Source organism: Macrosteles quadrilineatus, unplaced genomic scaffold, assembly GCF_028750875.1.
Source record: "Macrosteles quadrilineatus isolate MER2022 unplaced genomic scaffold, UCM_ALF_1.0 Scaffold_2__2_contigs__length_208266976, whole genome shotgun sequence".
In the NCBI taxonomy this organism is placed as follows: domain Eukaryota; kingdom Metazoa; phylum Arthropoda; class Insecta; order Hemiptera; family Cicadellidae; genus Macrosteles; species Macrosteles quadrilineatus.
In genome coordinates, this window is record NW_026542595.1 from 134459300 (window position 1) to 134486208 (window position 26909).

Sequence of the window (26909 nt, forward strand, 5' to 3'; positions counted from 1 at the left end):
ACACACGGATTGTTGGGTTTTGCCATAGTATTACGTAGGTATCATGCATGATATTTTCTAAATAGAATACCAATTGAAGGGTTGAGTGGATGAAGGGGGCAAGTAACAATTTTGTAAAAATTGAGTTAGTTAAAGGGTGTAAGTGATGCTCTATTTAGTACACTGACTCCCATAGTCCTAAGTATAATAATAGCTGAGGTATTTTTTTTTAGCTTAGGGGTTAAGTACAGGGAATGCACCCAAATGGAGTGTATAAAGGTGGTAAGTGCTTCACTTGCCCCCTTCATCCACGTTAAGTTTCACTTACACCCTTCATCCATAACTCTTTGTGCTTCACTTGCCCCCTTCATCCATGTAAAGTTTCACTTACCCCCTTCATCCATAACTCTGCGCACTTGTCCCCTGCACTTACTCCCTTATTGTTAGGTAATAGTAGTAGCGTACGTACTGCAGCTAACATAATTTCCAAATCAGCTGACAATGAACATTACCTTGAACATTTCCTATTTGCATTTTAGTGCGTTTTAAAAATGTATCGGACCGTATTGGACCCACTTAGTACAACGAGTTTTTAGCTATTCTTTATAGGTAACTGCTTCGAAGAAGTAAAAGATTGTACATGAAAAATAAATATTTCTTAGAAAGATTGCAGAGATAAGACTGATAAGCATTTAATAAAAGACAGTTATTACTTGCACATTTAAAAAATATTTAGTATTTTTTATATTGTGGCATTTCTTTTGCATAGCTGGCTTTTAGTTACTATTTTTTGGACAAAGTTACAAGTCAGCACATAAAGTCTATGATAAAGACTTTAAGTAAGTTGACTTGTTACATTTAAGTTTATTTTGGTGCAACAACCTTATATAAATGTACTTTTTACGGTAACATGTTGAAATAAAGTATTTTTTTTACCAAAAATAATTTATTATAATCGTTTACATCACTTAACCCCTTCTTCCACTACGAAACAATTTTTTTTAAGTGGATAAAGGAGGTAAGTAATAGAAAAGTTAAAATTTTAATAGTAAGGAACATTTCAATTTTCATTAAGTATTGCACACAAAAATTTACTTCTCTGCCCTTCCTAACGGGTCGCCGGAAGACTGCCCCTCGGAAAACTACCCCCCCCCCCCAAACAGATTCCTACGTCATATTGACGTCAGAGACCGGGGGGGCAGTTTTCCAGTCACGGACACTCAAATTTAGTTGTCAAACAGTTCTAATCTAACCTAACCTAACCAACCAAACTTGCTGTAACATTTCGAAAATCGAAAATGTTTTATATTCACCACATGCATTTTCTATTATACAAGAGAATTAGTTGAATTAAAATTAAATAGCATGGTTTTTCTAGGGGGGGGGGGTAGTATTCCAGTCGCGGACACGGCTCCCATATTGGTTAGTTAGCAGATTTTGTGACGTCACGTTTCACCTGGGGGGGGGTAGTTTTCCGGGGGATAGTATTCCGCATCCCCTTCCTAACAGCGTTTAAAGAATGAAAAAATTTAAAAGTTATAACCTGCAAACTTTAAGTCCATTTATCTCAAAAGTAACAAAATGTTACTTACCCCCTTCATCCACTCACCCCTTCAATTATAATAATTATTTATAACATTTCCTGAATTGTATATAAAATAAGAGATTAACAATTGGACGATGTGAGCACACTCTGCCCTAAAAAAAACCAGACGCGCAGAAGACTTCAACGAGTTTTAAACGTTTTAAATTGAAGTATTTTTGTGTGTGGTATTTGAATTAACATCTAGATAAAGTAAGGGACTGCTCATATATAGTAAATTAGCGCGCTTTTCCTCCCTTACCTGAATCAACGCAATACATTACTTTCAATTTCTATCAAATTGCATTTTATTGTTTAAAAAAATTTAAATTTAAACTTGACAAATTTTAACCAACATAAAATATGTTTTAAAAGGCTTCATATTTTACGGGCCGCCGTCAAGGTGCCACCCTGACATTTTGGTGTTTTGGTTAGGGGCAAAAACGGCAAAAAAACACATCACCTTGCACTATGGTGACAATGGATGTAATGGGATTATTTTAATGGATTGTAATGGATGTTTGGAATTGTAATGGGATTGGGATGTAATGGGACGTGTACCTACCCTTAAATAGCAAATATTAAAACCTTCACATGTAACTATTTATTTTGGGCCACAATATATTTATTTTTGTGTACCAGGGTTGTTAATCAAGTGTCAGTCTTCTTATAATGTTTATTATCACTTTAAAAATAACACCATTAGCATAAATTAAGAATAACATAGTTAGCATTCCAAGATACCAGCTTGAAACTCGCTACCACTTTATTCAGAAGATGGCGGGTTAATGTGTGCGCTTCATGGGGCCGTAAACCCGCCACCTTGCACTATGTATTAGGTGCCACCTCGACAACACTAAAGTAAAGAGATGGCGAGTTGATGTTGGGACCATCTAGGGACCATCTTGACAACGTACCACCACCACCACACATTTACCCGAGATGGCTGGTTGTCGTGCACGCTCGCGTCCGGATGCCACACCGACAAGGAGCCACCACGTCAACCACCGCCTCAATTTCTTCTTCTTTTTGGTGGCAGGTTGTCGTGGTAGTGCCTTGACGTGCTGCTAATTTTTATAATAGGATTAAAAGTCTACTTGCAGTTTGCAAGTACTCAAAAGTCATTGCCACATAATTTATTGTTGATTCTGGTTGAAATCACTTTTATATGATCACATAAGAAGCAATATCAGATTTGTAACATACTTTTAATTAGTATCCTAGTGTTTATATTCAATGCTAATGCGTGTGATGAGTGTATCAAAATTACTCTGTAGCTAAATGAGCTGATTCTTCAGCCTTCTGCTGTGATGGATGGAAAAAGGGTTATCAGCTGATCTGTCATGTAGATGGTATCATAGACAAAAAGAATGAAATATGGTATTTAGGTTATGTTTTTGTAAACAATTCCCATATTTCTTAATTTGAAATTATTGATTCTCTGGTTTGCAGTCTTGTGTAGACCTAGATCTATATCATCTGTGGTCAAGGACGCGTTTTCTTGATTTAAACTAACTTATTAGCTTTTAGGCGCGAATACAAAGAATTAGTTTATCAAACTAGTAGTTAAAATACTCTTCCAAGTTTTCCGCTATAATCTATGGTAAGGTGGTTGTCAAAAGTAATGAATTGAACCTCCGTTGAGGAGTTTATCCAATATTCATTCTTCCTTTATCTCAAATACTCGATTTTCGAAATCTGAATAATGAAGACGAATCACTCGGTTTTTCTAGAGTATGACAGCTTATCTATAACGCCAAATTACATCATGTCTAAAGAGGTAAATATACTAAGTGAGTTTGGTGTTATAGACCATAGTCCTACGTTTTTTTTTTTACCTAGCTAGGGGTGCTTTACAGAATTTATTTCAATGTAAACAGTCAAATCCTGTCAAAAGCTGTCAGGTGGCTTCAAGACGATGACTTTTCATTGTGTGATGAGCCCACTTGGGCTGTTCTGATACTTTCTCCTCTACAGCTAAGAAGAAAGGAGCTATGAAACTTTACTATGCTCATTCGTAAATGCAAACTAGATTTTCCTCCGTCATCGTCAAGCGTCAAATTATAAAGTAGAACTGACTCTTACTTGTTAAACGAACTTTACTCAGGAGATACCTGCATGCCGAATATCCGCTTCATATTCTTTTTTCATATTCTTTCATATTTTTTTAGATGTGCAATAAATTGAATTAGGCCCTCCTCAGTCATCCCTCACTTATTGGAACCATCATCCTAACTGCTACAATGATTGTGGCACAACCTGGGACAAAATCATGAATAAAAAAGTCACCTAGTGTTTATATTCAATGCTAATGCGTGTGATAAGTGTATCAAAATCAAGCTTGTCAAGTGTTAAGTTAAAAGTTTCGCAAATGCGAATCTAAAATCTGTTTCAATCTGACTCATAGTTGTCAATTAGCCTATTTAATAACATAACAAATATAGGCTAATCGCAAGATATTAAACTGTCATCACTCAATCCTTTGCTGGAGATGAAGATGAGATTAAACTGTGGAAACGAAATGTTGGCTAATATGCTCAAGAAGTTTTGAAGTTGTATTGTTCTTCCCATTAGGTCTATAGGTACGAGTTTTTCCTAATGTGGCGAGTGTTATTATTTCTTAGGAAACCCTACCAGAGCTTGGGAAGTATGGGATCCTTGTTGAAGTCAAAGCTTGTGGCTTATCAGTGCCTTTGGGTGATGGAGCTAGTTTGACGTCTCTGATCCGTAAAATGGGATGCAACCGATTACCAGCAGGCCAAGATATTGCTGGAATCGTTAGAGCTGTTGGAAGTGATGTAACTTCTCTTCATGTTGGGGACCAAGTTACAGGTAGGCCTAACAGATAGATTTGTGAATCGCAGATGTGCTACCATTTGATATTACTATTAGTAATTAGGCCTAGTTAATATAAATATTTAAAGATTGTCTAGAAATTGTCCTAAATTTACCATGAAACAAACACTTACTTAGGCTACTCAACTTTAAATTTAGTCTATTTTGGGTCTGTAATGAAAATCATAATCACTTTGAAAGTCGCCTCATTTGATACCTACCGTTCCTAAAAGCATGGTTAACTCATCTACTTTTCAGATGGTAGATTGGATTTAAAGGCGATAACTATAACGTCTTGGCTATCTGACCAATTCAATAGGTACACTCATAGAATGGCTGTTAGCCTACTGTACATAAAATAAAAATTTGTTTCTATGCTATGCCATCTCAATCATACAAGTGTAGATGAATTATTTATGTTGTACATGGTTAACACCATGATAACTTACATAATTTTGTGTTTGTTGAAGGTGTTATTCCACTTGATAGTCAACAATCAGGCTGTGCTGACAAAGTTGTCCTTCAGGAGTTCGATGTTGGTAAGTTGGAGGAGTAAAAGCTTCTGCATTTTGTATTTTATTTTGACACAGACATTGTCTTTTGAGTTATTGTAGAACGTACAAATTGGTGTAACAAGAACAATTATACCGTGGTTGATTGAAATGAAGAGTTAACTTAAGAGTCGGCAGGAGTCGATTATAATTTTGCATTGTTGTTGACCGTCAGATGCCAGGTTAAACAGTGGTTGTCCCAGCGCCGATCAGCAAAAACATGCGTTGACAATGCGTTTGTATTGATTGAAATTAATTAAGACTAATGACTTGGAATATCTTTTAATCAATTTTTTAAACATGTTGATGAACTCCAACAGTAAAAGTGACGCAGATCTGTTTTTTTCCAGTGATAAAGCCGAACTCTGTGAGTTTTGTGGACGCTGCAGGGTGTGTGGGGGAATGTGTCCGATCTTACCTCGCTCTGTACTACTTGGGGCGACTGGTTAGTGGAGATACAGGTTTGTATCTTGCCAAATTATACATTAGCCTACAATTATTTCATTAAATGAAAAATCTCCGTAGAACAACAATGCAAACAATACATTCTGGATTTTGAAAAAACGACGATGCAAATGACATTCTCTACCGTGTAGGATGTATAGGTTGGCAGGACTTACAAGCTATTTAATGCGTGGGAAACTGGCTGTGTTGGGAAAGGGCTGGCCAGAAAGTTTGAGTGTTTTCTGGAAATAACGGTATTCATTGTTGTTACAGTAGTCGCAGCTAGTCTGGGCGCGCGGCAGCGCTGTGGCGGGGGGTGTAGAGGGGAGTGTTTATTGCTCATTACCAAAAACATCTGGCCCACACGGCTCTCTGAGGTTGTTCAGCGCCTCAGCGCTGTCTTCATGGCTTTGGCGTGGGGGACGGTTAGTACACAAGGGTCCGCGCGCCCAGACTAGCTGCGACTACTGTACTTGAAGGGTTGTTTGGGGGAGCTATTAAAATACTGAAATTATAGCGCTGTAAAAAGTTATTACAAGGGTACTTTTTAAATTTTAAAGTGATTTTAAATATCCACTGCTCAATAGATATTTATTTTATTTTATTTATTTCATGCAACAAAAACATAATAAACAAAATACATTTTATACAAAGCTACAAAAGCCTCAGTAGGCTTGTCCACAGCTATAGATAAAGTCCAGTTCAAAAGTCCATTCACAAAAATCAAGCTATTCTCCCAATCCGTTGTATTAAATAGATAAGTTTTCACATTTCATTACCATTTCTTTCATTGTTTTAACAATAATAGGAAAAACTAATATAACAAAAAAATTAATACAAGTAAATAATTTGAAAAAAAACAACAAATTACTACAGGTAGCCTAATTAACAATCCCATGTTTTACTTAAACTATTTAAACAATATTTAACAATAACAACGCATAGAATTATAACTATTAACAAAGATAAATTCTGAAATCTTTAAAAATTAATTAAAAATCTTTTTAATTCAGCTTTCAAGGAAGAGTATGACTTAAAATTACTCAAACTCAATGGTAACTCATTAAACAAATATGGCACTAAATAATGTTTAGTTCTCTTGGTATATTTATTGTTCACGCTAGGCATAACATATAAGGTTCTCCTAGAATTGTACTTATGAGAGTTTTTTTTCTTTAAATCTATTAGAGAAATAATATTCTATAATTAACAAGAACTTGAACTAGTTCAGTTACTAGTTAGATTTTGATTCTAGCTTCACCAAAGCAATAAACTGAATAGGCTATCCGATTCAACACTTTTCTACTGAGAAGGTGGAAATTAGACCACAAGTGCATTACAGACTCTAGAAATTGTTTTAACCTCAATTTAATTTAAGATAATAACTCAAACATTCCCGCTCAGTTACCTTCTTAGATTTCCCTAAAAGTGTTGGTGTAAATACATACAGAATACTTCTCTTTTCTTGTGTTGAAGTTGAACATAGTATCAGTTTCTAGTCCTTTTTTGTGGCCACTGTTGGTAACTCTGAAGACACCCGTTTCTAACAATTCTCTTCAATCTCCCCTAATGAAGTGCTAATGTATAGGGACGAAATATCAATGTTATACTTTGTGTGTGACTTCTTATTATCTATTAAGCCGGGTTTACACGATGCCAGTTGGCGAGACAATTGTCTTTGCCAATTGGCATCACGTGGTTTTGGAATTGTCGTAGGCCAGGCAAGTTGAACGAGAACCTGTTCACACGTGGCCAACACTTGCCCAGACATACAGTGAACCAGGGTACTACTGCCAAAAGACAAGACAGTGCTATTGGCCTCTACACCGTTTACACGGCGCCAATTGTCACAACAACTGGGTTTTCGAGGGGTGGGGGCCTCACTGGGCCCAGCTCATTGTCCTCAGTCTACTCCCGGAGACAACTGAATTTCGGGACAGTTGGCGGGCCAATTGGCTTGCCAATTGGCCTGAAGTGTTTACACGAAGCCAGTAATTCCAAGCCAGTCAGTTGTCTCCTGACAATTGTCTCGCCAACTGGCATCGTGTAAACCCGGCTTTAGCTCCTGGACTCTAGCTAAGCTAGCTCAGCTCTTCCCTTTTTGAAAAATCCAAACTGCTTAGTGCGTAATCAAGATAGATCAAGGCATCTGTTTGTACTTACTACGTTGTGTAGTATTGGTGCTGAATGGAGCTACAGCCCTTGGTAGTGCCTTGATACAGCTGGCTCATCATTGGGGTGCCAGGGTCATCGCTACCTGTTCTTCCTCTGATGAGAAATTATACCTGCAGACATTGTCTGACAAACTTGGTAAGTGTAACACACTTATATAATGATAAAATAAGTGTTTTATTGAGATAGGTGAGCTATGTTTTGACATCAGAAAGTTCGTTTTCATTTTAACTAGTGATGTCTCGGTTGCAATTTTTATCAATTCCATTTTTGTTTTATAGGTTGTCAGTTTTAGGTACCTAGTATGTCACATTAGTTATAATTTTCTTTGTCGAACATTTTTATTGGAAATGGTAAGTTATGTTTGTATTGGTTATTAACCATTTCAGGTATCGTAGCATAAAACTTAAATTTCACAACAAAACTGGTAGGAAATGTAGGCAATAAGTTTTTTCCTGTAAACAAAATACTGTAAAAATATTATTAATTCCTACACTCATTAATATTTACTGTATAACTCCAAATATCCAATCAAATACGACCGTTTCACATTTGGTTAATCAACTATTAGGATAATTGGGTTTTTGCCAAAATTTAGGGTATTTTATAGACAATACTTCATAGAGAACATGAAGTACACAGTAAAGATTTTTGAGCTGAGTCAGACCTAGCCTAAACGTTAGAGTGAGTTGACCTAGTAAAAATTTGAGCTAATAAGCCGAGATTTTAGTAGGCCTATCTTGATAATATTGCGATCGCATAATGAGACTGTAAAGATTTCACGATCAAGGTATTCAATTCACGCTTTTGCCACGATCGTAGAAGACGATCATGTTTTTGTAACGGCGGGAGGCCATGATGATGTCAACACGACTGCGGGAGATGTTTAGGATTTGGCTGTGACTACAGGCCTATGTCTTCTTCATCAACAATTTCATTATATTTTCCCCATCTTATCACTGTAGTTTTAGGGTTTTAAAATTGTCACCATTTTTTATTAAATATGGTGAAAATCCTGTAATAAATACCATACAAAAATTGACTCTTTATGTTGAACTACTTGGATGTTGCAGTGCATGTTGTGGATATGGAGAACAAGTCGACACTACGTGCTGCTTGTATGAAGGAAACAGCTGATCTGGGAGTGGACATGGTCATCGATCTCAGGCCTCCTAACTCCTCACAGGTACAGAAACTTTGCATCTGATAGTTTAGTGTTGCATTTCGGTTATGACCCTTTTCTCTCAGTTTACTGTATGTAGAACAATTTAATCTCACCAATTACCAAATTACCAATCTTACCACCTGGATTTATATGTAGTATTTAATATTTTGTAGTTGACTTAATGAGTTTTTGAAGTTAATTTACATTTCAGAGTTTGTAATGTTAGAACTGTGTTGAAAAAAATGTATTAGCATTTAAACTGCCAAGATCTAAATATCCAGTGAACAAGTATTTTGATATGTTCAGAGTAACAAGAATTGCGGAGAGATGGACTCCAACCTCAGCAAGGATGAGGAGGGGGTGTCGCCTAGCAACCATGAGTTGGTGTCATGTCTGGGTGTGGGGGCTAGATGGGTCACCACCAACTGTAACCTACAGGTAATGAATATACACCAGGTCAATTAAGTTTACAATTGACGATGATAATGTTGGAAGAAGTTTCCGATATTGCAGTGACCGCGGAAGACGTTCTTGATTTTTTCAAGGCCTCGAAAGTTGTTCAAAATTTTACTGTGAATTCAGAAGAAGTTTCAGATTTCACTGTAACCCCAGAAGATGTTCACGACTTTGCTGTGAAAGCGGGAACGTACTTGATTTTGCTGAAACCCAAGGGCCAAAATGTTTGATCCAATGTAAAAGGTCTGGACTGCAGAGTGTAGAACCCTACAAGGTTTAGACAGACTACGTCATTTAGGACCACAGAGCATAGAATAAATATAGTCATCACTCCTATACCTACAGCTATACCAGTAGTGAAGCCGATTTCCGCCATCTTGGTGAGAGAGTCGGGCTCAAAACTTGGAAAACTCAGCGTCATTACCACTGTGTTATTCTATGCTAATTTATGAATTAGATGAAGCTACCGCTCCGAGGATAAACATAAAACTATTCCCCCTTTGATATTGACCTAGGACTCTGCCCCGTGGGCTTTCAAAGTTCTGAGGTGAGAGTTTTAAAAGTAAATATTGATTGGTGGTCTCCATGGTAACAATATATTGGTTTAAATGTAAATGCAGACCGGGCCTGCCGTCATCTTGGTGCGACAAGCCTGCCTCACTCCAGACAGCAAGTGCTGCCTCTATATTTATTCTGTGCTCTGTGTTTAGGACTTAAACCTCAGTGTTATTGGAAACATTATATTTTATAACAAAGAACCAGCATATTGATTTAATCAATGAAGCTCTTTTAAAAAAAATTATTACAGTAACAGGAAATTTAGGAGTCTACAAAAAATTTTTGACTTAAAATTTTAATTTTAATTTTTGTTGATTTCTGATTTGCTCAAAGCTATTTTGGTAGTTCACTAAGCTAAAACAACACAATTATATTTTTAAGATTAGTAAAAAATCAATAATGAAGACTTAGCCAAAGACCATGAAATAACCAATAATAATATCATAGTAGACAGTGAAATGCTGTTACAGGAGCTATGTTAAGGCAAATATTGTACAACAAACCAGATAAGTATTGAATTATTAATTTGTGAATATTTAAAGTAATTTAATTGAGTCTCTTTAACTGTTGTCTGTTGTTTCAGCTTGATCCTCCGGTTTCCAGGCAGATGTCATTGCGCTGTGCTAGCTTAGGCTTTCTGTTCGACCAGGCGTGGTTCCTCTCTAGCACACAACAGGGCAAATATCAGCACATTCTCATGGATATCATTGAGAAACTATCCACCTACACCATCAGGTAAATTCACCAGTCACCAAGTGTGAATAATAGAAAAAGTCATTGGTATGTCTTTTACAGAGTTAACCTAAATTGATAAGCATTGACCAGGATAGTCGGAGAGTTAGGGACAGGGGATTGTTTGAAAAAGTCTAACTGTCAGGGGGAAAAGAAAACTATAAAGAGCGTGAGAGGTTGGTAAAAAACATACTTTTATACTTTATTAATTGAAATGGCAACAACAAAGATAGGTACTTTAAGTTAAAGAATGCTCGCTAAATAAGTTTGTAGCCAATTGTAATAAGCTTTTTAATCAGAGACATTTAGTTATTGAACTTCTTGTAGAATGTGCTTTGTTGTAGTTCTATTATCTTTCAATTTTTCTTTTGATAGCTGTTTGGGCATAAATTATGCACCAGCTTATTTATGGTATATAAGTTACCCTTTCAGTTTGGTTTTGCAAATAAAATGGATACAAACAAAACTATGTTTAGTAATAGTAAACTGGCCCAATTGTTTTAAGTCTTGTTAAACATAAACTTGCTAAAATATAATATATGAGCAGAATGCAAACTTCACAGAAAAATATTAATACAACCTAGAATAGTTTGAGAAACCTTTTGGATTTCCAATATTCAAAAAGCTCACCCATTAGGTAGGCTGCAAGTACAGTTTTTAATCTTATTTTTTCCTCTCTAGACCGAATATTCACCACACTGTCACTGTGGATGGAATCCTAGAGGCTTGGCAGGATCTTTCGGAAGTTACTGTGGGAAAAGTTGTCTACGCCAATTAGCGTAACCATACGCAAGCCATATGTTAGATTGTAAGTGGTTACATGACTGTTGTTAATTATTACAAAACGTATATTGTTGTTACCTGTAAAGTATTCTATGTACATTCCATGCTTATATTTCGTCAGGAGCTAAGGAAAAACCTACCAATTTGGGTTTTTAATAAATATACCAATACTCGTCAGGTATGCAATACCTAACCAAGTTTTGTTTAACTCACTTTTGTTTTTTCCTGAACTTGTCAAGTACACAAAGATACCAAGAAAATTTAGTTCTGAAAAAAAGTGAGTTAAAGGAAACTTGGTTTAGTTTTGCATACCTGATGAGTATTGATATAGCCTACCTATCAGGACAATTAATTAGTTGTGAGTTACTAGATTTTTTGTGTATCTTTGTCTGCCTAACAAGTTGTGAAGAAAATAATAAAGTGAGTGGGGCCCACAAAATCCCTTTTTTATAGGTTCTTCAAATCTCCTCTACAAAAGAATTTGTTGTTATAAAGCTGTAGGCAATTTTAATCGGTTATTCCTTAAGAATAAAAATTAACATTTTTTATATTTTTAAAATGGTTCAAAAATTGTCAAAAAGATTTTTTTTTTAGATATTTGTTACCAAAAATAAGACTTATTAATAAATTAACTAAATTTATTTTGCACAATTTTAAGGTCATTGAACACTTAATAGTTACAAATTTGGTACGGTATATCAAAATTGTCAACAATAATAGAGAAATTCTAATTCAATATTTGTTTTAAAATTAGTCCAGGATACAAACTAGGTTACTTGACTAGAAAATTGTTTTTTTTTTTTTTTTTTGTAATTGTGCTCGCCTATTAATTAAAACTTTTCCTTTTCAGTCAGGCAAAAATGGTTCAGTCAGGCAGAAACTTAACAATGGTTGGAAACCAACCAGACCCTATCCTCTTTATCTTTGGGCTAAAATCGTAACACATTACACAACTTGATATAAATTACTTTTGTGGTCTCCTTTAAATCAAAGTTCAAAGATGCTGTCGAACAATGAACATCTTCTCGCATTGATCATAAAGAAGGCGAAGACACAGGCGTACTATCCCAAATTGCCGGGTACTTTTCAATTTCGCAAATTAGATCTGTATTCACTTTGTTTTCTATTATTTTGTTTAGTCTCTTATTCAGTTCTTCTTCCTTTGTCTTCTTTCTTTCTTCTTTTTCAGCAACGTCCTCTTTATTTTTCTTCTGATCACTCATTTTCACAAACAAACAATTCAATACGAAAACACACAACAACTACCACACTGCATTTGTCTCTGCAGTCTGCACGGGAACTGAACCAAAATAGTAGCTGCGTACGCATCCACCGTGGCAGCCACTGGTTGCTTCGTGTGAAAGCTCCCATTTAATTCAATGCCTCGCGACGAGTTGCCGTCACTGCGGTTGCCGACTAGCAGTTGCGCGAGGAGACACTGCTCGGCCACTTTGTTCTGGCCGGCAACTGCAATGGCTGTGTGTGAATGCTCCCATTTAAAATAATGTTAAAGCTGTGCCGGGCAACCAGTGGCGGCCACCAAAGGGCCCTTACTCACAATTTCCTCTTTTGCAATTGGTTATAACTAGGTTATAAAATACTCTCCTTGCCTTGTAACTCATATTTGTATTTCTATTTCCATGTAAGTGCTATTTGTAGTAAATTGTTGTTTTAATTTTTCTATGTACCTGAATTAATCTGCCAGTAGCTAGTTTTTTAAAGTATAAAGCATCATTTTGTGAATATTGCTTTTGATACTTAACATATTTCCTGTTGATAATATACAGGGAGGCAATTTAACGAAATGAAACCTTTTATATATCATTAAAATAATAAAGGTCATTTATCTAAAAAAATCATAATCCTAAGTACAGGGAGCGGCAGAAATATCTGACGGTTTTCAAGCGAGTACAGTCCGGCAGCCGAGTGGAGGGGGGTGGTGGGGAGCGGCTCATTCTCAAGGCCAAATGTGACTATTTTAGTCGCCATGGAGCAGTGGACCAATATACATCGCGCGTTTGCCGTTGAGGCGTTTTTTAAAAATGGCGATTCTGTTGTTGGTACGCAACGTAAGTTTCGGAGGCATTTTAATGTGGCTCGTGGGGAACCTATCCCATCCCGAAACACCATCAAATTGTGGGTGGATACCTTTAGATCACAGGATCAACTGCAAAACGTAGGCCTACAGGCCGTCCAAGGCCAGTGAGGACGCCTGAGAACGTGGAGCGAGTGCGACAAGCTGTGCTAACGACCCCGCATCGCCCGGAGCGTAGACAAGCTGCTGCTCTTGGCATGTCTGATCGCTATATTCGATGAATATTGCACTCAGGCCTTCACTTTCACCCGACAGCGATCAGACATGCCAAGAGCAGCAGCTTGTCTACGCTCCGGGCGATGCGGGGTCGTTAGCACAGCTTGTCGCACTCGCTCCACGTTCTCAGGCGTCCTCACTGGCCTTGGACGGCCTGTAGGCCTACGTTTTGCAGTTGATCCTGTGATCTAAAGGTATCCACCTACAATTTGATGGTGTTTCGGGATGGGATAGGTTCCCCACGAGCCACATTAAAATGCCTCCGAAACTTTCGTTGCGTACCAACAACAGAATCGCCATTTTTAAAAAACTCCTCAACGGCAAACGCGCGATGTATATTGGTCCACTGCTCCATGGCGACTAAAATAGTCACATTTGGCCTTGAGAATGAGCCGCTCCCCACCACCCCCCTCCACTCGGCTGCCGGACTGTACTCGCTTGAAAACCGTCAGATATTTCTGCCGCTCCCTGTATTTGAGCTGAAAATTTTATAATCTACAATACGATTTTATGATATGTGCAATGCTCTCTACTTCAATATTGGAAGAATAATACTTGTTTGAATTGTTGTAATTATTAAAAAAGCATATTTCCTCAAATTAATTTGTGCATTTTTATTTACCTTAAAATCTTTAACCATACTATTTTGATTCTAATAAGATAAATTGAAGAAAGAATATACAAAAGGGTATGTATAGAGTTAGAATGTTTTAGAAAATAATAGAGACTAGAAATTTTACATTAAATTTCAACTAGGCTAAATCACTTGTTAAAAAAAACTACGGTATTAAAAAAAAATTCTTTCCATTTGCTTTGAATAGTAAAACTGAATCCTAGGCCTATTTGGAGATTGTACTGCATAATAAATAAGCTTTACTTTCAGGTTCAGGTCATATCATTGAAAAAGATGATAGAGAGCTCAAATCAAATAAGCTAAATAAATATCAACCTAAGCCAAACCTTAGTGTATTGTAAACTGTTTGTTCTATTAGGGAGTAAAGGAATATGAGAATGTTAAATAAGATTCCTTGCAATGAGTACACTCATCAGCATTATAACCATATCAATATTATCATCTGTGTCACAATAGCAGTGTTATCTTAGCCAGGGCTAGTAATAACCAATAATCCTAGATAAGATAGGAACTGATGTAATGCAAGACAACACTCAACACATGATGAAGAGGCAATACAGAGGGTACATCTTGGCAACATTCGTGTTGTCCCTGTGCTCCCATGGAGTACACATAGTGTCGGAGATGTCACAGAGCTGGGTTGTGGCAGTGACTGTACCTGAGTGTCACATTAGCTACGGACTGTACCAAGGCTCCATGGTGTGTGGCAACACCTCTGATGAAGCTATGTTGTCCAGTAAGTATCCTGAGGTATTTATAGTGTTGTCATGGAGTACATGTTCTGTCGGAGATTGTACATAGACTGTACCTGAGACTTACTTTACATGAGCTATTTACTTTTATTTTCTAGCAATCATCCTTCTAAAAGTGATGTGATTCTATTTCTGAAAAATTTCAATCACTAATAAACAAGCATGGTTCAATTTCAATTCAACATAATTCAACTTAGTTTTGGAAATAAAGCCCAATAATATGTTAGTGGCTTATGATGTTTGAACTTGTGTATTCACTAAAGTAAAAAAAAAAAATACTATACCAACTCCACACTAATATATTATAACTTTGCAGTCACCTGTCTGTTGTACCTGAACGTATGTGCCTGGTCGTGTGAGGGTCACCCACAGGATGACATCCAGGAGCTCTACAACTCCGGGAAACTCCTCCATTCCTGCTCCAACACGACACAGGATGTTGGTAAGTCTTTTGTACATTATAATGATGAAGTATACCTTTTCTTGTGTACAATGTTACCCCACTCACATGTATCAATCATGTCTTCTTTACTAAATAATTTGCAATTCAGATCTATAAAATGGATTCTTGTGAGATTGCTGTTTAAGAAAAAAAAAATTAATTTTGTCTAATGGTTTTTTTTTAAAACAATGTCTGGTTGCTGTTTTGCCGAAAAACAATAAACAGTTTCAGATAAGTAGACCTATCAACCGAAAAATTAACAGACATTTTTGAGAAAACAATACTATAATTTTATTTGTAATATTGTATTGCAAAAAAATACTTATTTGAGTAGGGTTCTTTTTAGTGTGAGCTTACAAGTAGCACTAGTAGCAGTAATAAAGGATTGACCACCTAGTAAACAATACCTGGTTTAGGACCAAGACCCAACTCTTGGTTCACCATAGGCTGTCCAAAACTATAGTATCGGTAATTTCTGCTTGATGATGACAATTGTGTGATTCTGACTTGGCGTAAGGTTGGTAGCCCTGCCGGTGCTGTTGGTCAGAGAGAGGTTCATCAATGGTGTTGCGTGGTTGGCAACCGTGGTGGCTGTTGTACTGAGCGGACTTGCAAGTCTGATCGCTCTGATCCTGACAGTCTACAATGTGAACCACACACCGTCTTGCTATTGGCTCTCCATCCGAGGCCTATACCTCTGGTTCGGCTCCTGTTGTAAGTATTGTTTTTGTGTTGTTTAAGTGACTACTGTATGGTACTATAAATGTTATGATTTGAAATATCTCCTAAAGAAACACAGTTCAAGGAGTCTGTCCACCATGCTATTGTTAATTTTTCAAAGCTTTGCTGTTGATATAATACAGGCAGTCTATTGGAAACTTTACATCAGAATTCCTACTATCCGGGTCCATTGGGACCAACTTCCCAAATTTCTTATACAAATAATCAAAAAATTTAGATTATTTTAGTTTTATGAAAAAAGTTATTTATGATAAACAATAAACAGTTTAAAACTAATTTTAGTAAATGTTTGTTTTGACATTACATACATAGTATAAAACACAGTGTTATAGAACAGTGCATTATGTACATTACACAAATTAAAATATTTAAAAGATTACTGCAAACTTCTAAAAACTAATTTTTCTGGTAGATTTTATATATTTTTCTCCTTGTAGTTATCCAGATAATTGGTGATACGGATGATGGGAATTTTACTACGATTGGAGGACTTGTGAATTGTGTTGTGGCTTTTGATGGATTTATACAGTCTCGCAATAGAAATATTTAGCTGGCTATTTTTTGGTTTTGGTTTACACATTTTTAAGGTATATATTTAAAATTGTTAAGACTTCTCAATGAAAAGCAGACTAAATTTTTATTTGAATATTAATATTTCAGGTGTCTTAAAGTCGTTATCTTTAGCAACTTGGGGCATCGAATTTTACTTTAATCTGAGCAGAAACATGGGAACTGTGGACACGATAGTTGGTCTCCTCGATTCCAATGGAAAAGCACATCTGGGATACTCTTATTGGTAAGTCAACTACATTGTAAAAATCATATTACCAAGCCAGTTTACTTGGATAACATATGAGACATTTAGAAGAAGTTTGCTAGATTTTGTATCTTGACAATACTTGTTGGTTAAGTTTACTTATGGCTTGGTAAATTATTTTTGTAAGCAGCTATGATGCTATGTCTATTCGGGTTACCTTTTCATTACCATATTCTTTACCAAAATGGTAACCTGTGGGCCCATCAGTTACGAAGTAAAAAAACTAGTGATGGGCGGATCCAATAAAATGTCGGTACCAGATCCGGATTCGGACCTTGAAAAAACCGGATCCGATCGGGCGTCGGTTCTAGCTCAAATCCGGCGGATCCGGTAGTCCGATATCCAGATCCGACCCTCACTAAAAAAACTTTTGTAAATTCGGATTTTTTATTACTCATGTTTAGTAACCATCCTCATTGCAGCAACAAAATCCAATTGTGTCATGAAGGCAACTTGGCTTTGGAATAATTATTAAGGAGGAAGGAATAATACACAAATAACTCACCTGAATAAAGAGTCCTAGGAGGTCAATAGAACACATAGAAAGTACACATTAAACTGATATTTCGTCCCTTTCAGGGGCTTCTTCAGAGGCAGAAGGTAGAATGGCAGTTACGATTAGAACTATAACTGCCATTCTACCTTCTACCTCTGAAGAAGCCCCTGAAAGGGGCGAAATATCAGTTTAATGTGTACTTTCTATGTGTTCTATTGACCTTCTGGGACTCTTTATTCAGGTGAGTTAGTTGTGTATCCTTCCTTTCTCCTTAATAAAAATAAAAATGTATGTGTAATAAACCGTAATAATATATTCGTTAAAACTCAACGTTGTACTGTGTGTTGTTTCTAACAAAGTATTTCTATTTTCAAGAGTAAAGTGTGCTGTACTGCTATATATGGGACAGATTGTGCCTATAAAACAAAAAAATTGTGAAAATGTACAAGGGCGTAGCTGAGGGGGTGTTTAGATTGATGATGTTTAATTCATCAATCTAAAACCTGAGGATCTTAGGTTTAGTGCTGGGTAGTTCATTAAAAACAATAACACTCATAACAAAGTTTCAGTGCAAATGACAACTGTATTGCTATAAAACTGTATGAACTATTAAAATTCTAAAGTTGACAAAACTCAAGAACTGATTTGTTCACAGGACACAGCTGATTGTTATTGCATTGCAATGCTGCTGTATGGCTCTACTATACTACAGAGAAACGTTGTTTGATAAACGGCCGTCTTTCGTCGGGTCACGCCAAAGACAAAACAACTATCTAGGTTATGTCAATTATGTTTGAAATAAAGTTTTTCTTCAATTCCTTGTGCCTTACTGACCAAACGTAACTTTGTTAGTGCATTAGGTAGGCCTATTGACGTCATTGGGTTTTTTTACACTTTTTGTTAGGGAATAATCTAAGCAATTTTCTTGTTAGGTACTACTGTATTTAACACTGGTCTTTTATCATTGATAGCATTATTAATAGACCAATGACTAATAGCATCTGGATCATGCCCACGGTTTTTGTGTGATGCGCTATGGGCCCCATATATTAAAACAGCCCTGATCTGGATCCAGAATCGATCCAGCTGGGATCGAACCAGCGACCTAGTTGTTTGATATTGCAATGATAACATCTGGTCTCATAACTTTACGATGTGTAATTTTACCTTCTTGTTTAACACAGCACTTTTTTATTTTATTTTAATTTCATTTCAATAAATTTGACTTAATGCAAGATAAATTATTTGACATACCGTACCAACAATCTAGTACTGGTTATATTGATTTTATCACTAAAAGAAAAAAAAATACTACGGTATGCAAAATTGCATATTTATTTGAAAATATTTTACATTTTTCTTATAAATGGAAAACACAATAACAAAATAAGAGTTAAGTATAAAATTACAATAACAGGTTTTTAAGCACCTCCATCAAATAGTCCAATGATTAAGATTGCTCAGCAGCTTACATGTTTCGTTGCGAAGAAAACATTCTCAAAAGTTACATCTTGTCAAGAACACAATTAAAACAAACTATTAAAACATTTTATGTCCGTGTCGTGTTGGTTTTACCTGTGTTCTAATTGTGTTGCAGGCTTTGAGAATGTTCTCTTCTCGACAAAACATGTAAGCATAAGCTACTAGTACTGACTGTGCAATTTAATCATTTTGGACTATTTGACGGAGGTACGTAAAACCTGTTATTGTCTAAATAAAATAGTACAGGGGCCAGAAACATGAATTTTAAAAGATAAAATGTTTGAAGGAAGATTAACCAACTTATTTTACATTTATTTATAAAGAAACTAACTTTTAAGAATCACACAAATAATTATAAATTCTCTAAATTCTTCTAAATACTCATATTAACAGTAAACTATGGAAATAATAATAAAAAAATAAAATAATACTAAAATTTCTTTTCCAAGCATAAAGCAAATTAACTATATGGACAAAATACAATGACCGTTTGTGTGAAAAGAGTCTTTTTAAACTCAATACAATTTACTGTACACATTGTTTTCTTTCATTTAAAAAGGAGTGTTTTTGCCTAACTTATTTTACAAAAAATTGTTGTTTAGAATATTAATAGAATACAAACAAGGTGCATCCTTGATCAATTATCCAAAACTAAATGGTCAGGTTACTAAAAAAATAAACATTTGTGTTATTTGTTAAGTGCCATAATGTAGCTAACTGATCCCATCAGGAAAACTTCTCCCTCTCTTGGAAGGAAATTAAACAATAACAATGGCACTGCCTTCCGGTTCTGGTGGTCAACCAACTATGACAGGTTGAGATAGCCAAACAAGACAGGTTCGATGCTCTTCTCAAGGTCAACCACAACCAGTGCTTACTTGATATCGTCTTGGAGTCTTCCACATCCACTGCCACTGTCATCACAGCGTTGAGTGAGGTTAGTTGTTTACATCAGCTGATTTGTTTAAGAGTGAATAGTTTAGATGAAGTGATGTGTAAATTCTTTATTACATTACATTATGTAGGATTGCAGTTCCACCCAAGACGCTCATAGTAAACCTTTATTCCTCGAGTTAAAAATTCAAACTGTTGTTAATTTGTACATTTTTGATCTTATGTCTTATGCTTTAAAGAATCTACCAACTTCAATTTTTAACAATCAAGTCCATACATATAATACAAGAAGTAATTGTCAGATAAACAGAACATTTAATAGGCTGAGTAAAACATTGAAAAGTCATGTTGTTATGTCCGATAAGGTATTTAATAAATTGAGTAAGACCGTTCAATTTTATCCAGGTAGACATTCTTTATTTTTAAGTAAATTTTATGACTGGCTATTAAGAAACCCTTTTTTTCTATTGACGACTTCATGGCCGTAAAGGAAGTTCAGTTTTAGACTCATTGTCAGTGCCTAGGTTAGTTTATATTGTTGTTAATCTTGGTTAGTTTATACTGTTGTTAATCTTTTAACTTAATTGTCTATCAGCGTTTGTTATACTGTTTTTATCTCTTGTTAGCAGGACCTTGTCTACTGTTGTTTATATTTTAATTGTCCATCAACTTTGTTGCAATTGTTAATTTTTATAAATTTTTATCTTAATATCTGTATTTTGTTGTTGGTTCATATAATTTATTCTTTGTTAAATTTTCATATTTATTTACAAAATGTATTTATTGTTAAATCGCATTCCATACTGTTGGTAATCCACAGAGCTGACACCAAAATAATTAACATATTGGACATGTTAGTTGTAATGTCTAGCCTGACTGTAGCCATGCTATATACATGACAATTGTCAATGCATTTTTGTAATCTCCAATGACAAATAAATATTTCTGATTTCTGATTATGTTACATTGCAAAATTGTTTGCATCAAGAATTAATTTGGATAGGTAGGCCTACATGTGGTTGTTAAACTAATAATGTTATTTTCGTGATGTACTATGAATGAGTTAAGTCATGCTTTATGATTTAAGATAAAATATTAAACAGTGAAATGGGAAGTGCTTTCTGCCATGAACAAAATGTTTGATTTGTGTTTCCTACTTTTGTAGTAGCATATTACTTATTGACATATGGAATTCATTCAATTAAATTATTTAATTTTAGAAATAAATATAATTTTCCTAAAAATTAGTGAGCTTATGTTTATTTGAACAAGTTTGCAAACCAGCATGCTCTGTCTATGGGTGGAGTTTTATGGGGCGAAAATGAGTTTTATTCTCATATTTTATCCTTAATATTCCCCATTTTCTTTCAAACCGTTTTGTAGATCTTATGTTTCTTTAGAGATGTATTTTGACCAAATTTGGCAAGTTTTCATAATTTTTTCATACATTTTACTATAACCACACTTACCATCCCTATAGCAAACCTAAGAGATGATTAAAAAAATTTGCTAATTGGCAGGTTAGCTGCGGCAGAGATGTTTAAATTCTTATACATCTACCATTAGTTATCAATCCTACCGATATGTCCACTTTTAACCCTTCCCGGACGGTGACGGATATATCCGTATAAGTCTTTGGTGATTTCTATTAAACGTTTTAAAACATTCCTACGGTCTTAATAAACAAGAAAATACCTTTAAAGCATTTTTTTTAGGCGCGGAAACCACTTCAAATTACAAAAACATACGGAACTATATTCTCAAAAGACGGAGCACATTTCTTGCCAAGGAAAAATAGCGGAGTGATACGGACCACGGGTACTACTTTCTCCAGGGCACCATTTGTGTAATTGTGTTGCTAGCTGAACCTAAAAACGTGTTGTATAGTGTTTGAAAGATTAATTATTTATGTTTTATAGTGACTGTAGGAAAAATATAATGTGTAACACGAGTGAAAAAGGCCTTTGCTGCACTCGAGATCATTCCGCACTCGCCTGCGGCTCGTGCGTAAACATTGCTCTCGTGTGCAGCAAAGTGCCACTTTCACCACTAGTTACACAAATAACTATTGACAGTATGATGTGTTCCACTGTGTTTCTTTTATGTATACTTGTGTAACAAAACACAAAAATGAAAAACAAATTTAATTTTTTCCTCTAATTTTTTCCTGTCCTATGTCATGATTTTGCCCGTCCGAAGGGTTAATAAATCTATGAGTGTATCTAAGTACCAATACTATCCAAAAAAGATAGATATTATACTACTTTATTTTAGTTTATCAAAAACTTCTCCATATAATTATCATGCAATGAAATTTGTCGCTAAAAGAAACACTAAATGATTATCTAAATAACAAGAAACCTTGTTACAAAGAATAATGGATAAGAGTATTCAACGTACAAGCAACAACAAGAAAATATAAATAATCTTGACTATGAAAAAATACTGGGCAAAAAATAAACAACAAAATTAGCATGCACAATTAAATATGTGAGTGTGATTTTGTTAAATATACTGGTGTTAACAATTACACATAATAAAAAAAAAAAATCTTTAGACAAAGGAAGGTTTTTATCTTCAAATTTTACAGCTGATGGCTGCGATTATTATGAGGAAACAGATACAAATATTTCCATACATATATGTTGCTATATATTGGCAAATTAATGTAAAAGGATATCTTTATGAGAATTTCCTACACAGTTTGATTTGTAGATGTGGAGGTGGAGGCTGACCTGGCCTAGGTTGGTAGCACTGCTAGTGGTGCTGACTACAGTGTTGTCTACCATCACCCTGATCGAATACACAGATGATCTCCCCAGCTCAGAACACAAGACTGATACAGTTTGATTTGTAGATGTGGAGGTGGAGGCTGACCTGGCCTAGGTTGGTAGCACTGCTAGTGGTGCTGACTACAGTGTTGTCTACCATCACCCTGATCAAATACACAGATGATCTCCCCAGCTCAGAACACAAGACTGATACAGTTTGATTTGTAGATGTGGAGGTGGAGGCTGACCTGGCCTAGGTTGGTAGCACTGCTAGTGGTGCTGACTACAGTGTTGTCTACCATCACCCTGATCGAATACACAGATGATCTCCCCAGCTCAGAACACAAGACTGATACAGTTTGATTTGTAGATGTGGAGGTGGAGGCTGACCTGGCCTAGGTTGGTAGCACTGCTAGTGGTGCTGACTACAGTGTTGTCTACCATCACCCTGATCAAATACACACAGGATCTCCCCAGCTCAGAACACAAGACTGATACAGTTTGATTTGTAGATGTGGAGGTGGAGGCTGACCTGGCCTAGGTTGGTAGCACTGCTAGTGGTGCTGACTACAGTGTTGTCTACCATCACTTTTGTCAAATACACTCAGGATCTCCCCAGCTCAGAACACAAGACTGATACAGTTTGATTTGTAGATGTGGAGGTGGAGGCTGACCTGGCCTAGGTTGGTAGCACTGCTAGTTTTGCTGACTACAGTGTTGTCTACCATCATTCTTGTCAAATACACACAGGATCTCCCCAGCTCAGAACACAAGACTGATACAGTTTGATTTGTAGATGTGGAGGTGGAGGCTGACCTGGCCTAGGTTGGTAGCACTGCTAGTTTTGCTGACTACAGTGTTGTCTACCATCACCCTGATCAAATACACAGATGATCTCCCCAGCTCAGAACACAAGACTGATACAGTTTGATTTGTAGATGTGGAGGTGGAGGCTGACCTGGCCTAGGTTGGTAGCACTGCTAGTGGTGCTGACTACAGTGTTGTCTACCATCACCCTGATCAAATACACACAGGATCTCCCCAGCTCAGAACACAAGACTGATACAGTTTGATTTGTAGATGTGGAGGTGGAGGCTGACCTGGCCTAGGTTGGTAGCACTGCTAGTGGTGCTGACTACAGTGTTGTCTACCATCACCCTGATCAAATACACAGATGATCTCCCCAGCTCAGAACACAAGACTGATACAGTTTGATTTGTAGATGTGGAGGTGGAGGCTGACCTGGCCTAGGTTGGTAGCACTGCTAGTTTTGCTGACTACAGTGTTGTCTACCATCACTTTTGTCAAATACACTCAGGATCTCCCCAGCTCAGAACACAAGACTGATACAGTTTGATTTGTAGATGTGGAGGTGGAGGCTGACCTGGCCTAGGTTGGTAGCACTGCTAGTGGTGCTGACTACAGTGTTGTCTACCATCACCCTGATCAAATACACAGATGATCTCCCCAGCTCAGAACACAAGACTGATACAGTTTGATTTGTAGATGTGGAGGTGGAGACTGACCTGGCCTAGGTTGGTAGCACTGCTAGTGGTGCTGACTACAGTGTTGTCTACCATCACCCTGATCAAATACACAGATGATCTCCCCAGCTCAGAACACAAGACTGATACAGTTTGATTTGTAGATGTGGAGGTGGAGGCTGACCTGGCCTAGGTTGGTAGCACTGCTAGTGGTGCTGACTACAGTATTGTCTACCATCACCCTGATCAAATACACACAGGATCTCCCCAGCTCAGAACACAAGACTGATACAGTTTGATTTGTAGATGTGGAGGTGGAGGCTGACCTGGCCTAGGTTGGTAGCACTGCTAGTGGTGCTGACTACAGTGTTGTCTACCATCACCCTGATCAAATACACAGATGATCTCCCCAGCTCAGAACACAAGACTGATACAGTTTGATTTGTAGATGTGGAGGTGGAGGCTGACCTGGCCTAGGTTGGTAGCACTGCTAGTTTTGCTGACTACAGTGTTGTCTACCATCACCCTGATCAAATACACAGATGATCTCCCCAGCTCAGAACACAAGACTGATACAGTTTGATTTGTAGATGTGGAGGTGGAGGCTGACCTGGCCTAGGTTGGTAGCACTGCTAGTTTTGCTGACTACAGTGTTGTCTACCATCACTTTTGTCAAATACACTCAGGATCTCCCCAGCTCAGAACACAAGACTGATACAGTTTGATTTGTAGATGTGGAGGTGGAGGCTGACCTGGCCTAGGTTGGTAGCACTGCTAGTGGTGCTGACTACAGTGTTGTCTACCATCACCCTGATCAAATACACAGATGATCTCCCCAGCTCAGAACACAAGACTGATACAGTTTGATTTGTAGATGTGGAGGTGGAGGCTGACCTGGCCTAGGTTGGTAGCACTGCTAGTGGTGCTGACTACAGTGTTGTCTACCATCACCCTGATCAAATACACAGATGATCTCCCCAGCTCAGAACACAAGACTGATACAGTTTGATTTGTAGATGTGGAGGTGGAGGCTGACCTGGCCTAGGTTGGTAGCACTGCTAGTTTTGCTGACTACAGTGTTGTCTACCATCACTTTTGTCAAATACACTCAGGATCTCCCCAGCTCAGAACACAAGACTGATACAGTTTGATTTGTAGATGTGGAGGTGGAGGCTGACCTGGCCTAGGTTGGTAGCACTGCTAGTGGTGCTGACTACAGTATTGTCTACCATCACTCTTGTCAAATACACTCAGGATCTCCCCAGCTCAGAACACAAGACTGATACAGTTTGATTTGTAGATGTGGAGGTGGAGGCTGACCTGGCCTAGGTTGGTAGCACTGCTAGTTTTGCTGACTACAGTGTTGTCTACCATCACTTTTGTCAAATACACTCAGGATCTCCCCAGCTCAGAACACAAGACTGATACAGTTTGATTTGTAGATGTGGAGGTGGAGGCTGACCTGGCCTAGGTTGGTAGCACTGCTAGTGGTGCTGACTACAGTGTTGTCTACCATCACCCTGATCAAATACACAGATGATCTCCCCAGCTCAGAACACAAGACTGATACAGTTTGATTTGTAGATGTGGAGGTGGAGGCTGACCTGGCCTAGGTTGGTAGCACTGCTAGTTTTGCTGACTACAGTGTTGTCTACCATCACTTTTGTCAAATACACTCAGGATCTCCCCAGCTCAGAACACAAGACTGATGCAGTTTGATTTGTAGATGTGGAGGTGGAGGCTGACCTGGCCTAGGTTGGTAGCACTGCTAGTGGTGCTGACTACAGTATTGTCTACCATCACCCTGATCAAATACACAGATGATCTCCCCAGCTCAGAACACAAGACTGATACAGTTTGATTTGTAGATGTGGAGGTGGAGGCTGACCTGGCCTAGGTTGGTAGCACTGCTAGTTTTGCTGACTACAGTGTTGTCTACCATCACTTTTGTCAAATACACTCAGGATCTCCCCAGCTCAGAACACAAGACTGATACAGTTTGATTTGTAGATGTGGAGGTGGAGGCTGACCTGGCCTAGGTTGGTAGCACTGCTAGTGGTGCTGACTACAGTGTTGTCTACCATCACCCTGATCAAATACACAGATGATCTCCCCAGCTCAGAACACAAGACTGATACAGTTTGATTTGTAGATGTGGAGGTGGAGGCTGACCTGGCCTAGGTTGGTAGCACTGCTAGTTTTGCTGACTACAGTGTTGTCTACCATCACTTTTGTCAAATACACTCAGGATCTCCCCAGCTCAGAACACAAGACTGATACAGTTTGATTTGTAGATGTGGAGGTGGAGGCTGACCTGGCCTAGGTTGGTAGCACTGCTAGTTTTGCTGACTACAGTGTTGTCTACCATCACTTTTGTCAAATACACTCAGGATCTCCCCAGCTCAGAACACAAGACTGATACAGTTTGATTTGTAGATGTGGAGGTGGAGGCTGACCTGGCCTAGGTTGGTAGCACTGCTAGTTTTGCTGACTACAGTGTTGTCTACCATCACCCTGATCAAATACACAGATGATCTCCCCAGCTCAGAACACAAGACTGATACAGTTTGATTTGTAGATGTGGAGGTGGAGGCTGACCTGGCCTAGGTTGGTAGCACTGCTAGTGGTGCTGACTACAGTGTTGTCTACCATCACCCTGATCAAATACACACAGGATCTCCCCAGCTCAGAACACAAGACTGATACAGTTTGATTTGTAGATGTGGAGGTGGAGGCTGACCTGGCCTAGGTTGGTAGCACTGCTAGTGGTGCTGACTACAGTATTGTCTACCATCACCCTGATCAAATACACACAGGATCTCCCCAGC

At 37.4% G+C, this 26909-nt stretch overlaps 2 protein-coding genes across 2 annotated transcripts; both read left to right on the forward strand.

Annotated features, from left to right (window-relative positions):
• The first annotated feature begins 2999 nt into the window (after positions 1-2999).
• On the forward strand, positions 3000-11334 carry LOC128987735 (quinone oxidoreductase-like protein 1). Its single transcript, XM_054408740.1, has 9 exons — positions 3000-3341; positions 4186-4393; positions 4867-4935; positions 5298-5408; positions 7567-7701; positions 8637-8749; positions 9035-9166; positions 10326-10477; positions 11156-11334. Exons 1-9 carry the CDS (start codon positions 3267-3269, stop codon positions 11250-11252), a joined length of 1092 nt encoding a protein of 363 aa, XP_054264715.1. The 5' UTR covers positions 3000-3266; the 3' UTR covers positions 11253-11334.
• Positions 11193-18265, forward strand: LOC128987736 (uncharacterized). Its single transcript, XM_054408741.1, has 6 exons — positions 11193-11282; positions 14702-14938; positions 15271-15396; positions 15922-16110; positions 16798-16933; positions 18106-18265. Exons 1-6 carry the CDS (start codon positions 11273-11275, stop codon positions 18245-18247), a joined length of 840 nt encoding a protein of 279 aa, XP_054264716.1. The 5' UTR covers positions 11193-11272; the 3' UTR covers positions 18248-18265.
• Positions 18266-26909: the final 8644 nt, after the last annotated feature.